The 13,891-nt window shown below is 38.6% G+C and overlaps 1 protein-coding gene across 8 annotated transcripts in view; it reads left to right on the forward strand.

The window, feature by feature from the left end:
* Positions 1–13,891, forward strand: part of ADAMTSL3 (ADAMTS like 3) — a 192,005-nt gene that overhangs the window by 33,347 nt on the left and 144,767 nt on the right. For all 8 annotated transcript variants that reach the window (XM_042875549.1, XM_042875553.1, XM_042875552.1 and 5 more), the window contains one exon: positions 10,333–10,452. In XM_042875549.1, coding sequence (XP_042731483.1) covers positions 10,333–10,452 — 120 coding nt within the window. The remainder of the gene's footprint in view (positions 1–10,332; positions 10,453–13,891) is intronic.

Consider the following 13,891-nt stretch of genomic DNA (forward strand, 5'->3'; position numbering starts at 1 on the left):
GATAGATATTGATTTTTAAAAATCTGTCTTCTTAATCTGTCAAAATTATTTACTTGGCATGCTCTTTTAGTTGTACTTCAGTTTTTGGCCTATTTGATTTACACCAACTATTTCAGATCTTTGTGGCAGTGAGTTTGCCCTTGTTTCTAGGTCTGTTTCTGTTAAGAGAATCTGTAGTCATTTACAGTAGCAGAGCAAATTCATATGCTGCATCTCCCTGTTTAATTAATGACAAGCACCACGCTGTTGCTAATGACAACACTGCATGAGCAGTATGCAATGATGAAAAATTGCTAGTGCTAAGGCAGGCTTTTTTTTGGTCTGGATTACTTGCCAATTTTCCCCTGCCACCTGAATCAGAAGCAGATGTACTGAGACAGGGCAGGGAGAGCTCCCTGTCATTAGCTGTGCAAGGTGTGGCAAAGCCTGGTGACACCTATTAACGAGTCACTGCTCAGCCTGTCTCACCTCACAAAAGCCCCTCTTTATATTTGCTTTTGTGAACATCTTTATTTAATGCCACAATCTTCAATGGCAGAAGTACATAGTGGCTTAGGATTTTTTTTTTCCCCTTAAGTGCTGTGGTTTTAATGCCATTCCATTGCCCCACACACTTCCCTTCTTTGTGCTTTCATTATGCAACAGGAATTCTCTTAAAAATCTGGATCTGCCACTAGTTCTAGCAGGTGTTTGGCTTCTGAGCGCCAGAATTCTTTTCCTTATGCAGTGTATGGATGAGAATTTCACTGCCCTTAGGCACAGTTTCAACTGAAGTATATGAAAAGCATGTTACTGTGTCAGTTCAAATTATATCACTATTAAAGAAAAAACTCTAAAGGAAATTAAATACAAATAATCACACCAACATAACATAACATTAATAACATTAAGGTTATAATTTAAATTAAAAAGAATCAGGAAAATCTGAGTCAGGAGTGCAATGTCATACTTAGCCAGACTCTCCTGAGAACAGTCATTGTAAAAGGTGGATAGTGACAACTTTGAGTAATATGAGATCTCTTGATGAATAGCATTATAACACCAGAGCATGGAAGAACTAAGCAGATTTTCTCACTAGGTATAATATCCTGCAGATGAACAAAGTATTGTGTGAAGATTTTATCCTACTTTCTCTTACCAATAGCATATCTATCTGATTACAGTTACCTTATTCCAGTATGTGACAATGTGCTGGGTCCCATTTTGCTTGCATATAAAAACTTGAATTGCTGGCCACCTGCCTTGCTTTCCACAGTGTGTTTAAACCTGATGTGGACAGGTTGACCATGTCCGTTTCTGATACAGTTCCCTAAATTCTGAACCTTGTATTCATGACTGAGTCTTTCTTGCCCTACATGATAGAATCTCCTGCTGCTCAGTGAAGGGAATGCATTAAATCATTTCTCATTTTGTTTTGTTCTTTGATCCTTAAGCAATATGAGTATCTTCAATCAACACGTGTTGCTTTGTAATTCCACTGCCTCTGACAGTGATCCTACACAACCTGAATTATGTTCTTCTCTTGCCTTTTGTAAATAAATCTGCTATTCCTCAAGGATTATGCTCCAGTCTCCTTCAGAGTGTGACTGAAGGAGACACATGGGCAGAGTGCAGTCATGTCCATAGAGAAACAACAAAGGTTGTTTCCTGCAATGGAGTCCATTACCTTGGTAGCAACATCACAGCTGAGCAAGAAAAAAGCTCTCTCACTGCATGGTGGTCATGATAAAAGAAGTTACAATAAGGCTTTTTCAATACTACAATAGTATACATACACATATACATATATATATTTATATATATATTACTGTAAATAATAAGTTTAGCATAATTTCCTTGCTAAAAATACCGACAGTATTTTTGTAACATACTTCTTTTCCTATGGGACCGTAAGACTCTTAGAAACTTTCAGTGAATGAATGGGAGCTCCATATGAATGTACTCCAATAATGCTGAAAGCATTTGATTTACAACAAGAATTTTGCCAATTATTAGCTTAATAAATAAAGAATAAAAAGTGGGATTGGTTTGGATAGGTTGAACATACGGTGAAAGAAGGGATAACGACTGTTTTAGAACCTTCAATTAGCTACATCTGTCTTGTTGGAAGAACTTCAAGAAGATGAATTAACAAAATAGTGTTTTCTCACTTCCAGTTTTTTTTTTTTTTTTAAAGATATCTTCACTTTCACCATTTTTAGGCATAAAAGTCTGTTCTATCTAAGGATTTTTGCATCTTCAACCTGAGAAAAGTATAAAGAATGAAATGAAAACACCTCCTTATCTACTCTCCTGGCCCTTTAAAGGAACAAGCCCCAACCAATGACCAAGTGGATTCTTTACCATTCAAAGCCGTTGGATTATAGCATAAAATTCTAACACTTTTAAGATAAGTTGCTGAACCAGTAAACAAGTGAAGAAACAAAACCAATAAGATTAGTCACACTGTGTTCAGGAAGTACAGGCTCAAGGATGAATTGCCTTCCCTCCATAGCAGGTACAGCCCCTGCTCACCACGCTGCTGGCAGCCTCTCAGTGTGATGCTCCCAATGTGTTCAGTGCAGTTTCTCAGCATCCTTAGGGAGACAAAAAGTAGATATCATACTGTGCTGAGCTTATAAATCGTGCCACCGCTGTGGCAGGGAATCGGGGGGCAGGGATCAAAATTACTTTCTTATTCTTTCTGGCACCTAATTTCCTCTTTCCTCGTGGTAAATCCGTATCTTTGTGAGCCTTTTTTCTTGTTCTTAAGAACAGACTTGACATACACTTTTTGTATGTAATTCTATTCTCACTGGTAATTGTACCCTTAACATCCAGACTTCTTGGTATATGTTTTATCCATATGCTATAAAATTGCTTTCAAACTGCCTCTAAATATTGTTGTACCCGTTTCCCCACAGACTGAATTAAAGGCTCAGGATATAATGAGGCATTGCATATTTTGAAAGCAGAGTCTGATCCACACTTGCTGACTTTCTGACAATAATTGGAAATGAACTGTGTCAGGTTCATCTTGTCTAAGAGTGCTGTATTTTCATGATGGCTTTTCTTTTACATGAAACTAGGTAGTACTGAGTAACATTATTCACAGGCCTAATAGTAGGTGTAATATTACAAGAGGTGTAGTCCTGCTGTAGATATATGCACTGATATAACTGGGAATAACTTTGGTCTCCCAGTGTGAATCTTTCAAAAGCAAATTTTGAGCCCTTCAGTCCTTCAGAAAGAATAGAGTCTGCCTAACACAGGTTAGAAGGGGCTTCAGTGGAGGAAGGAAAACTCTAGGGTTTGTATTTCCATAAGAAATACGAAGCAAAGTTCATACTTAAGTTGGGTTTTGAAAGTAAATGAGATTTTGGCTAAATACTACTGCAACCTTTCAATAAGAAGTTTAATCTCTTACCCAGACCACAGCGAGAGAAAACACAAGTAATTGTTGATAAATATTCAGAAGCTTAATTACTAGTACAAATTTTAAAAGGTACACAAAGAGGCTTTCAAAATGAAGTGTTCTCAGTCTGTAGCCTAAGTTCTGCTGAAGAAAATTTGTTTGCACTTAATCTAGAGGAATTTTGGTAGAAATAGTTTTCTGGAAGAACTGAAAGATAGTGCCTTAATTTTTAAATAAATAAATAAATAAAATTGTCTCCAATATCCTTGTGTTGTTGTTAAATAGTACAGACAGCACTGGAAAGGTTTTGGTGGCTGAGGACCATTTTCTATGTGAGAATGCGATCTTGAATGTATTCAAGTTGGGAATAACTCCTAGTGCTGAATGGGTGCAGGGTGGGCTTGATTTGAGTATCAGAAATGATGTGTTCAATTTCTCTTTTGCAGCTGTGAATATAACTGTACGTATAGCTTAAAGTCAGCTTTTAATAGTAGACGTTTCTCAAGCTATTGATGAAATTTTAACATGCAGGTTGCCTACTGACAATGTTTCATTATGACACAAATAGGTAGATGAAGTACTATGTCTATGAATTTTTGCTTATCTTTGAATGCATCTTCAAGTTACAGGATTGTTTTCCTTAGCTGATCTTTACCTGTTCCAGACAAGTCTAGAACGAGAGATAAGAGCAAAGAAATATATACATCTTTTGATTTGGTCTTAAATTGGGGCAGATCTGAAGTCTACCTTCAGCAGACCTGAACATGCACTGTTGTGAACATAGCTCTTCAGTCACACGCCTGAGTTCTGTCTCTGAAAATTCTTCTGGTTCAGCATTCAGGCTGTCTGGCCTCAGCTGTGACTTCCTTGATGATGAACCTTGGCTGTCATATCCAGAATTCTGGGGGATTCTTCTGTGAAGAACTGTGAAGAACTGTTTGGTTTTCATCAGTTTTGTGCTTTGCCAAGTGGTTTTTATTTTTATTTTATTTTTTTTTTTTTTTGAGGAGAGAATGATGCTTAGTATCTTAATTCTGGTTTGAAATGTTGGCATTTTAGTTTAATTACTATTTTAAATAATTGGCCTGATCTATGGCCAGCTCACTTCCAAGGCCCTCTAAACATTTCAGAGCATTTAGCATTAAGAAGTTGGTGTGTAGGGTTTTGTTTTTTAAATCTTGACCATAACAAATGCTCATCTGAATCTCACTAGATATTTATTCATTAACATTGCTTGCTCTGACAAGGTCTGAGGCTTTGAGCTGTTGATGTGGAATTATATTCTGTTGCACTAGATGTGGTGATGAGACTGGAGTGTTGTGCTCCATTTAACTTTTTTTTTTTTTTGGTACTGGAGTCCTTGAAAATCCATTAAATTGAACTGCTGCTTAGCTTGTATGTTAGTTCCCTGGGGCAGACATCATGCTACAACATCTTAGTGGGCAGATACTTAACACGAACAATTAAAGTGAAGGCTTTTTAAAATACGGTTGGACTTGCTGTGCATATCGATCTGACAAATGTGTATTTACAAATAATTCAGAATGCAGATGCAGTTTCACTTTTGCCATTTTTTCCTATTTTTTTCCTTAAAAATGACTTTTGAAAACTAATACTTCAAATACCATGACTAATTTTTCCCCTTCCAACAAGAGCTACTAAAAGAGCTGTGGAAGTACACGGAGCTAAGTGCATTCACTGTGCTGGCTGGTTCAGAATTCACCTTGAGCATGACAGTGCAGTTATTCATAGCTGTGAAGCTCTAGGTGACAGAGCATTGTCTTTTATCTGTTTTCCCCCCTCTAAAAACAAGATGTTGATGCAATTTCAGGAACAGTGTGATATTTTGTTGTCTTTAGCATTCAAAATTGATCATTTGGAAGTTTTCATTTTGTTTTTATTGCCAAGTAAAGCAGTTAGTTTTGTTTTGCTCCATATTGTAACAAGCACATAGGCTTAGTTAGGGAAGGGCTGATTTAAGTCTTGCTAATGTCAATTTACATTAGGTTTATCTATGAGTGTAGTTCTCGTTTTGCCTATAAAATGTAGTTTTTGGTGCTTCAAAACTCCAAAATTAAACTATTGCACCTAAAATATTAAAAAAAAATTGTACCTAAAAGATTATTGGTGCACTTCTAATTATCTTCAAGTCATTTCTTTGAAACATTTATTCTTTTTCTCATCTTTTCAATCTTTACTCCTGTGAGCAGAAAGCTCAGTTTCTAAAGCCACTCTTGTTTATATATAAATACAGAACAATTACTTTCCAGTCTTCTAGTAGCTGTGATTAAATAGAGTCATGGCATGTTATTACGATGTTCAATTGAACTTTGCAATAGCCTTTGTATCAAATAATCTCCAATAGTTGTAGACTAAACTACATTTTTCAATTTATCTGAAATTACAATAACAGTTTAAATCCTTGGATGAAATTCTTAATCTGTACCTTGGAAGGAATAAGCAGTGATTAATATTTAATTTCAGAGGGAAACTCTACCTTTTTTTTTTTTTTTTTTTTTAATTGCTCTGATTTGGCAATTACAGCGGAGTTGGATGGCAATAATTAATGTGAATCCTGGGTACTCAAGGAAAAAAAAAACAAACACAACACAGTTAAAGTAGTTTACGTTGTTGAGTGGTTTCAGAGTAAGCTAATAAGTATCTTCAAGTATGAAACTGAGTCAGAAGATGTGCAGGAGCAGCATACCTAATGTGCTCCTATCATTGATAGATAATCTGTGTGATTGTCTGCAGCTAGTTTAAAGTAAAGTCCTCTCCTCCAAATAGCATCAAGTGGGTTTTTGGTACTAGGCACCTTTTAATCTTCAGAGTCGCTCCGTGGTACTTCATCATGCTACTTACTAATGACTAGTGGAAGGCACTCAGCAACCATCCCTCTCTTATCTGCAGTAATAAAAAAATAAAAGCCTCTAATCTACCAACTTCCACTTGCAAAAATACTTTTATTCAGAGTAGTATTTAGAGCAATGAAATCAGGTAGCAGTAAAAGCTGATCTAAATGTGTATGTTTGGTGTATGTTTGGTGGCCCTGCTAGGCAGGGGGGTTGGAACTACATGATCCTTGAGGTCCCTTCCAACCCGGGTGATTCTGTGATTCTGTGTAAAAGCTGCAACAGGCAAGTCTCAGTGGATGGAGATCTAAAAGCCAGAGACTTGGATATCAGCTGTATATTTTACCTTCTGCAATTGAAAGTGGACGAGTAATTTAATCCTCAAGCACTCAGATGGAGAGTGATGAGTGAGGAAGAAATCACAACCTGAGATCAAAGCTGTGCTCAAAGCGTAAGCCTTTGAATAGGCATGGTGCCATTTTACACTTCCCAGAACATAAATTCGTTATCTATTTCATAGGATATTTCTCCTTGATTATATAGGTAGAGGGATGTAGCATGGAAGACTTTATTATTCTTTTTTTCAGTTTCTGACTAATAAGATATATGTTCTGATAAGGTTTTAAAGCATCTATTTATGTTTCCAAATTTAAAATTGTCTTGTTTGTTACTACAGCAATACACACTTCCTTGCTATATGATGCATTAATTTTAACAGGTTTTATACAGTGATTATTATTATCTGGTTTAGCTACATTGTCTTCTACTTTCTTAGGTGTCATTGTAATTTGACACATTTAACTTGAAGCTATTAATGTTAAACTGGCTGTTAAAGAGAGTTAAAACACTAGCAGGAAATGTAATTGTTTTTTGAAACCTGCACTTAGAGCCTTTAGCTTAAAATGTGAAATTTATAACAGATCAGCAAAGTCATGCTGATCCCAAATATGCTATAAACCCACAGACTGTTGAAATTGGAATTGCATTTAGGCAAAAGGGCCCATAGAAGTATAAAAGACTCAAAAGAAACATGGGTAGACTCCTCAGTGGGGACTAAAGTGGACTAAAAGGAAGCAGTGCAATTTGAATTCAGTACAACGTATACACGAAAAAATACTGGAGAGCTTCAGACAGGAACCGTGCAGCTTATTTTGAGGTGCCTCTACCTGGGGCGGAGAAAATATTTTGTTGTTTTACGTTGATCCAAAAGGGATCTTTGAAAAATAAGAGCTGTTATTTTATTATTTTGAATTTTTATGATTTTTTTTTAAAGACAAACTTCTTGATTTAGGTTGTGTATCAGCTGTATTTACTTGGCTTCAACATCAGCTTACCATGACAACACACTGTAGTCTTAGTAGATTTTTGTTTTTAACTGAGCACTTTGCTGTATTCCTCTTCCTCTTGAGTTATGCTGACAAGTGCCTATTGCTGCAGTTAGATCAGTCTCCAGTTAGAGCCTCTTGTTTAACCTTAGAAAATGTTCATCTTTTGCCCTGAATTTTTTTGTTATTGGAAATCTTGCTTGCCTTAATCTAGCAAATATTCTTCTGCTTCTCCACTGGCTTGCTATTTATTAGCTTTTGATACAGAAATTGAATGTGTGTGGGATAAACCCTTGTTTTTCATGTAATATTTATTACCTCATTATTTCAGCTTCAAATGTTGGCATCTTTTATATTCAAAGCATAATACTGATGAATGTCCAACGATTTTCTATTTTTAAATATTTATATTATAAAGATGAGAAGCACAAGCCAGTTAATCGCTGCATATCCTACTGGCAAACTTGTTTATGGGAAATTAAGCAGCAGTATGATATATACATTTTTCTAAGAAGTGTGGTGGAGTGATTTGGATTTCTTCTGTTCTGGAGTTCGACAGCTCTTTCCAAAATATTGTCATAAATTGCTAGTACTTAGCACTATTCCTTTCCAAAGTATTTTACAAATATAAGCTAAACTTTAAGAAGCGCTGTTAGTACAGGTCACTTGACATTGTAACTGTGTTTTTCACGTGGGGACACTGAGGTAGAAATGTTAAGTACTTTAAGCCAGGCCACTAGAGATTTAGAGCGCGTATCTCTTATCCGTTAGCCCTGTGCTGAAATCATAGGATTACATCATTGCCATATTCCCTCACATAAGATCTATCGATTTTCCATTGACACCAGTGGGGAAAAATGCCAGATTATGTCAGCCAGCTTCGTGTCTGGGCTATGCTGAACCTGTCAAGGCCTGCGTGAGCTGCAGCCAGCTTGGATTCAGCACGAAGCTGTAACTGTGGACCTCTCTTTGTTACCTTATGGGGAAAGTATTGTTATCAAATGGAGGTTTTATTCTTCGTATCTTGCGATTTACCTCGGCATAAATAAAATCAGTTGGCTACAGCGTACAATTGAGTCTGCTGGTATAATAGGCTGTAGAGAACGTCACGATAATGTGATGTGAACTGGAATTGCTCTCATGCAGGTCTGATGAAAAAAACCCTCTTTAAAATTGTGTTCAAACTTGCGTGCTAGCATGTGACCTTTTACCCTAGTCTAGACATGTCCTAGCTATTTCTAGTTTATATGAAGATTGCTTGATTTAGGACAAATATGTTAATTTAATGCTTGTCACGAATGATGAGGTTTACAGTCTGGGAAGCTGACAGCTTCATCTTTGCAGAACAGAGTAAGCAACAGCAGTGTAAGCTTCTCCAGACCCATACTGTGAATGACTTGTCATCTGTTTTTTATGAGATAAGTTGTGAGCTTCAGCAAATGAATTCTTCGCACAGGAGAGGAACTACAGAAGCTCTTGCCTCCTTTCCTGCTACAAACTGGTTGAATGACATAGATGATTTTTGAAATCTCCAGTTATCTGATGCTGAGATTACACTCCTCTTGCTTGGTACAGCTCTAGCCAACAGTCTAGAAACTGGTTGATGGCAGCCATTAATGTAAAATTATTACATATGTCAAAATATAAGAAACAGTTTAATTAAACCCCATTTGTTAAGCTGACTTTTTGGGAAACATCCAGCAGTAACTTGTGCAATTCATGATCTTTTTCTTCCCTAGAAGGTTTCAACCTCTTGGAAGGTAATTTTATGTCCTCGCTCTTCCTACTCTTCACCTACCCTAGCTGGACCCTCCAGTACTCTCCTTTCAAAATATGATTGCTCATTTTTCTCTTACATACAGAACAAATAGCTTTCTAGGATAGGGCTCCTGCCTTGAAGTAACATGAAGGATGTGTTAGTGTGGTACACATGCTGTGTCTGGTATGCCTTAAACCTGCAATACAATGAGAGCACATGCAACCAGTATGTGTTCAGTGTGCTTAGCATTTTCTACATGTGCTATGGCTGCTGAACATGCGTAGATTACTTAGGAAAAATATCTTTGTCTAATAAGGGTCCAGGAGTCAGACGGCCAACTTGGAGGTACAGGTGCAGACAATTAACTCCTCTGGAGCTCAAAACAGGCTCTTCTTCTCCTGCACTGTTCTCAAAAGCAGTTCACCCACTGCGAATGACTTAGAAAGCTTTCATGGACCTCTGCCCAGTGTTTGTTTCACCATCCAGTTTCTTCCTTGCAACAATCTTTTCCCGCAGACAGGAAAGTAATTCAGTGTCACAGTCAGCCTATTTTGAGGAGGGCTGGTCTAGAAGTTGTCTTTAAAGCTGTGATTCTGCTCTTCTGCTGTCCTGTAAGAAAAGAGATGCTGTGTTTTCTGCAGCAGTCTTTCTAATGAAGCATATAAGAAAAAAGAAAGCATGTTGCTTTTTTAGTGTCATTTTCACTATCTTTCAGCTGTGATAAGTTAAAACCATCTATGTAACTAATATACCATCTTTGCTACTGAGATATTTTGATTGCTTTTGAACTTCTGTAAGAATTTGGAATATTTGTCATGGACTTTAGGAGTAAAATATCCCTCACTAAATAATTTGCTTAATTTGCTTTAAAAACATGTAGCTTCTTTTTTTTTTTTTTTTTTCTTCAGAAGTTCAGAGCTAATCATTTTCACTGTATGTATATTTAAGGTCTTGTCTTGTGTCTGCAGTAGCAGTAACGTGATGTTTCTGAATCTCTTACAGACAAGAGCAGAGCAGTCCCAAGGTGCATACTTCTTGCCTGAGTTTGCCCTTTCTCCACAAGGGAGTTTTCTTGAGGATACCACAGGAGAACAGTTCCTCACTTACCGTTACGATGACCAGGTCAGTAAGCTACATGTGAAAATGGCAGTCACATTCATGGAACTCTGACACATGGATTACTCTAAGTTAAGAAACTGTGTATAACGTCCTTAGAAGATGCTACAAGCTAGAGCAAAATGAAAATGAAGGCTTTTAAAATAAATAGTAACATAAGTGTAATAAAAAAAGCTTAGAAAGAAAAAAAATAGATCAAAAAACCTGTGGAAGATCTTAGAGGTTATAATAGAGATGAAAGCAACTATGTTTTAATTATGAGTTAATAATGTTTTAATTATGAGTTAATGCATGTTTATAGTACTCCTTAGAGTCTACCTTGATTTCAGCAAGGCATTTGATACTGTCCCCCATGATGTCCTTATAACAAAGCTGAGGAAGTGTGGGATAGATGAGTGGACAGTGAGGTGGGTTGAGAACTGGCTGACTGGCAGAGCACAGAGGGTCGTTGTTGGTGGTGCAGAGTCCGGTTGGAGGCCTGTAACTAGCGGTGTTCCTCAGGGGTCTGTGCTGGGTCCGGTGTTGTTCAACATCTTCATCAATGACCTTGATGAGGGGATAATGGCCACCCTCAGCAAGTTTGCCGATGATACGAAGTTGGGAGGATTGGCTGACACGCCTGAAGGCTGTGTTGCCATTCAGCAAGACCTGGATAGGCTGGAGAGCTGGGCAGAAAAAAACCGGATGAGGTTTAACAAAAGCAAGTGTAGAGTCTTGCATCTGGGGAGGAATAATTCCATGCACCAGTACAGGTTGGGGGATGAGCTGCTGGAGGGGAGCTCTGCGGAAAGGGACCTGGGTGTCCTGGTGGACGACAGGTTGGCCATGAGCCAGCAGTGTGCCCTTGTGGCCAAAAAGGCCAATGGCTTACTGGGGTGCATTAAAAAGAGCGTGGCCAGCAGGTCAAAGGAGGTGATCCTCCCCCTCTACTCTGCCCTGGTAAGACCTCATCTGGAGTACTGCATCCAGTTCTGGGCTCCCCGGTACAAAAAAGACAGGGATCTCTTGGAAAGAGTCCAGCGGAGGGCCACGAAGATGGTGAAGGGCCTGGAGCATCTCCCCTATGAGGAAAGGCTGAGTGAACTAGGTCTGTTTAGCCTTGAGAAAAGGAGACTGAGAGGGGACCTGATCCAGGTCTATAAATATCTAAGGTGTGGGGGGCAGAATGGCGAGGCCGGACTCTTTTCAGTGGTGAGTGGAGACGGGACAAGGGGAAACGGCTGGAAACTGCAGCATAGGAAGTTCCGCACAAACATGCGCAAGAACTTCTTTACAGTGAGGTGACGGAGCACTGGAACAGGCTGCCCAGGGAGGTGGTGGAGTCTCCTTCTCTGGAGATGTTCAAGACCTGCCTGGATGCCTACCTGTGCTACCTGGTGTAGGGAACCTGCTTTGGCAGGGGGGTTGGACTCGATGATCTCAGGAGGTCCCTTCCAACCCCTACAATTCTGTGATTCTGTGATACTCTAAAATGCGTGGAATTAGAGGTTGCTGTAATTTCTGTGAATTGGTTGACCTATCCTTAACTGACTTATTTCTTGGAGGTATTTAATCACATTTTCTTTCTTGTGAAATGTCAACAAATTCTGTTTACAAAGCATTCAGCAGGGGAGCTTGGTTGCACTCTAAAGAAACAAATGCAGAGCAGAATAATGCATGAAGCAGGGTATTTAGAAAGCAACAAATTATGTGTTTTGAAGTTAGGCATTTAACGCTTTCTCCAGGTCCATTGAAACATTATGTTAAACATGGAATATAGATATAAATGTAAAGAAAGTAACATGAAAGAAATGCTGTTAATCTTGGCAAAAGATCTGAAGTAAACCTAGGAAATGCGTGACATGCTGTGGAAATTTACTCATACACAATGTGTTCCAGAAGTCAGTTGAAACTTGACATCAAAACAGTCTGAATTACATAGGCACTTACAGTACGTGTCTTAGTGGAAGAGGAGGCAATTTTTTAGGAAACAATCTCCCAAAAAAGCTAAACTTGCTTTGCAGTCAAAAGGTATGATTCTATATAGTGATTAGCAGTTTGAGTTTCAAAGACTGTCTCCTCGCTGAAGCTATTTAGAGAAAGCTTGTTTATCAGCTGCCTGCTGTAGAGAAAGAGGAGAACTGAGGCAACTAAACTTTAGAATGAAAAGCTGTTTAGGAGGACAAAAGGAAGTGAAGAAGAAAGTGTGTGGAGCTCCTGTAAGCTAGCTGAATATATTATAATATGTTTATGATAATTAGTACTTGAGAATCTTGATTCACCTATAGGAAAGTTTACATGTAAGATGTTCCCCAGGGGGAGAAAAAAAAAAAAAACAAAAAACCAAACAAACAATGAAAACCTGGCAAAGTAATAACTTACAGTACAGTAAAATGCAGCCGTGACCCAGGATGCGTTCAGTGCCATAGTAGTAGAAAAATCCTGTGAAAGTTATATACCAGAATCAGCTTCCATTAAATGCAGCATTTTTTAGCTGAGACAATAGATCAGATGTAACTGAGAGATAGTACAAACAGTCTATTCAAATAGACTGACTGTGTGAATAGCATTGATGGTTTAAAAAAAATAAATTTCCACTCTCCATAAAATCTCAAATAGCAGTGTAGCTGTATACGGAAGCCTGTTACAAGCTCAATTGCATTTGATGGAAAGTTTTTCCATCTATTTCTTTGGGATCTGAATTAGATCTTCGTTAGAGCTGGCTGTTCTTTCACAAACGCAACGCAGACCTTCACAGATCAGGAATAATGAGTAGTATGAATTTAAGACTGAGTTCTTGAAACCCAGTGATGATAAGTGTGGCCAGCAGGAGCAGGGAGGTGATCATCCCCCTCTGTTCAGCACTGGTGAGGCCGCACCTCGAGCACTGCATTCAGTTTTGCGCCCCACTACAGGAAAGACATTGAATCCCTGGAGCATGTCCAGAGAAGGGCAATGAAAGTAGTGAGGGATCTAGAGCACAAGTCTTATGAGGAGCAGCTGAGGGAGCTGGGATTTAGTCTGGAGAAGAGGAGGCTCAGGGGAGACCTCATTGCACTCTACAACTTCCTGAAGGGAGGCTGTGGTGAAGAGGGATTTGGCCTCTTCTCCCAGGCAACGAGCAGGACCCGTGCAAATGGCTGCAAGTTGTACCAGAGGAGGTTTAGGTTGGACACAAGGAAAAACTTTTTCTTGCAGAGAGTGGTCAGGTACTGGAATGGCTGCCCAGGGAGGTGTTCCTGGCAGTGTTCAAGAAGCACCTGGATGAGGAGCTACGAGATCTGGTTTAGTTTGTGGTAGCAGTGGTAATGAGGAGACGGTTGGACTAGATGATCTTACAGGTTGTTTCCAACCTTGTGGTTTTATGGTTCTGTGATATAACATCAGAAAGTTGGAAATAATGGCAGATGTACTATTAATGTTATTATTAGTTTCTCTGAAGTGAAATTTGGTCATCAAGACTTAC

The sequence above is a fragment of the Lagopus leucura genome, unplaced genomic scaffold (genome assembly GCF_019238085.1).
Source record: "Lagopus leucura isolate 7727_CA_CO unplaced genomic scaffold, USGS_WTPT01 Super-Scaffold_100015, whole genome shotgun sequence".
NCBI lineage: Eukaryota > Metazoa > Chordata > Aves > Galliformes > Phasianidae > Lagopus > Lagopus leucura.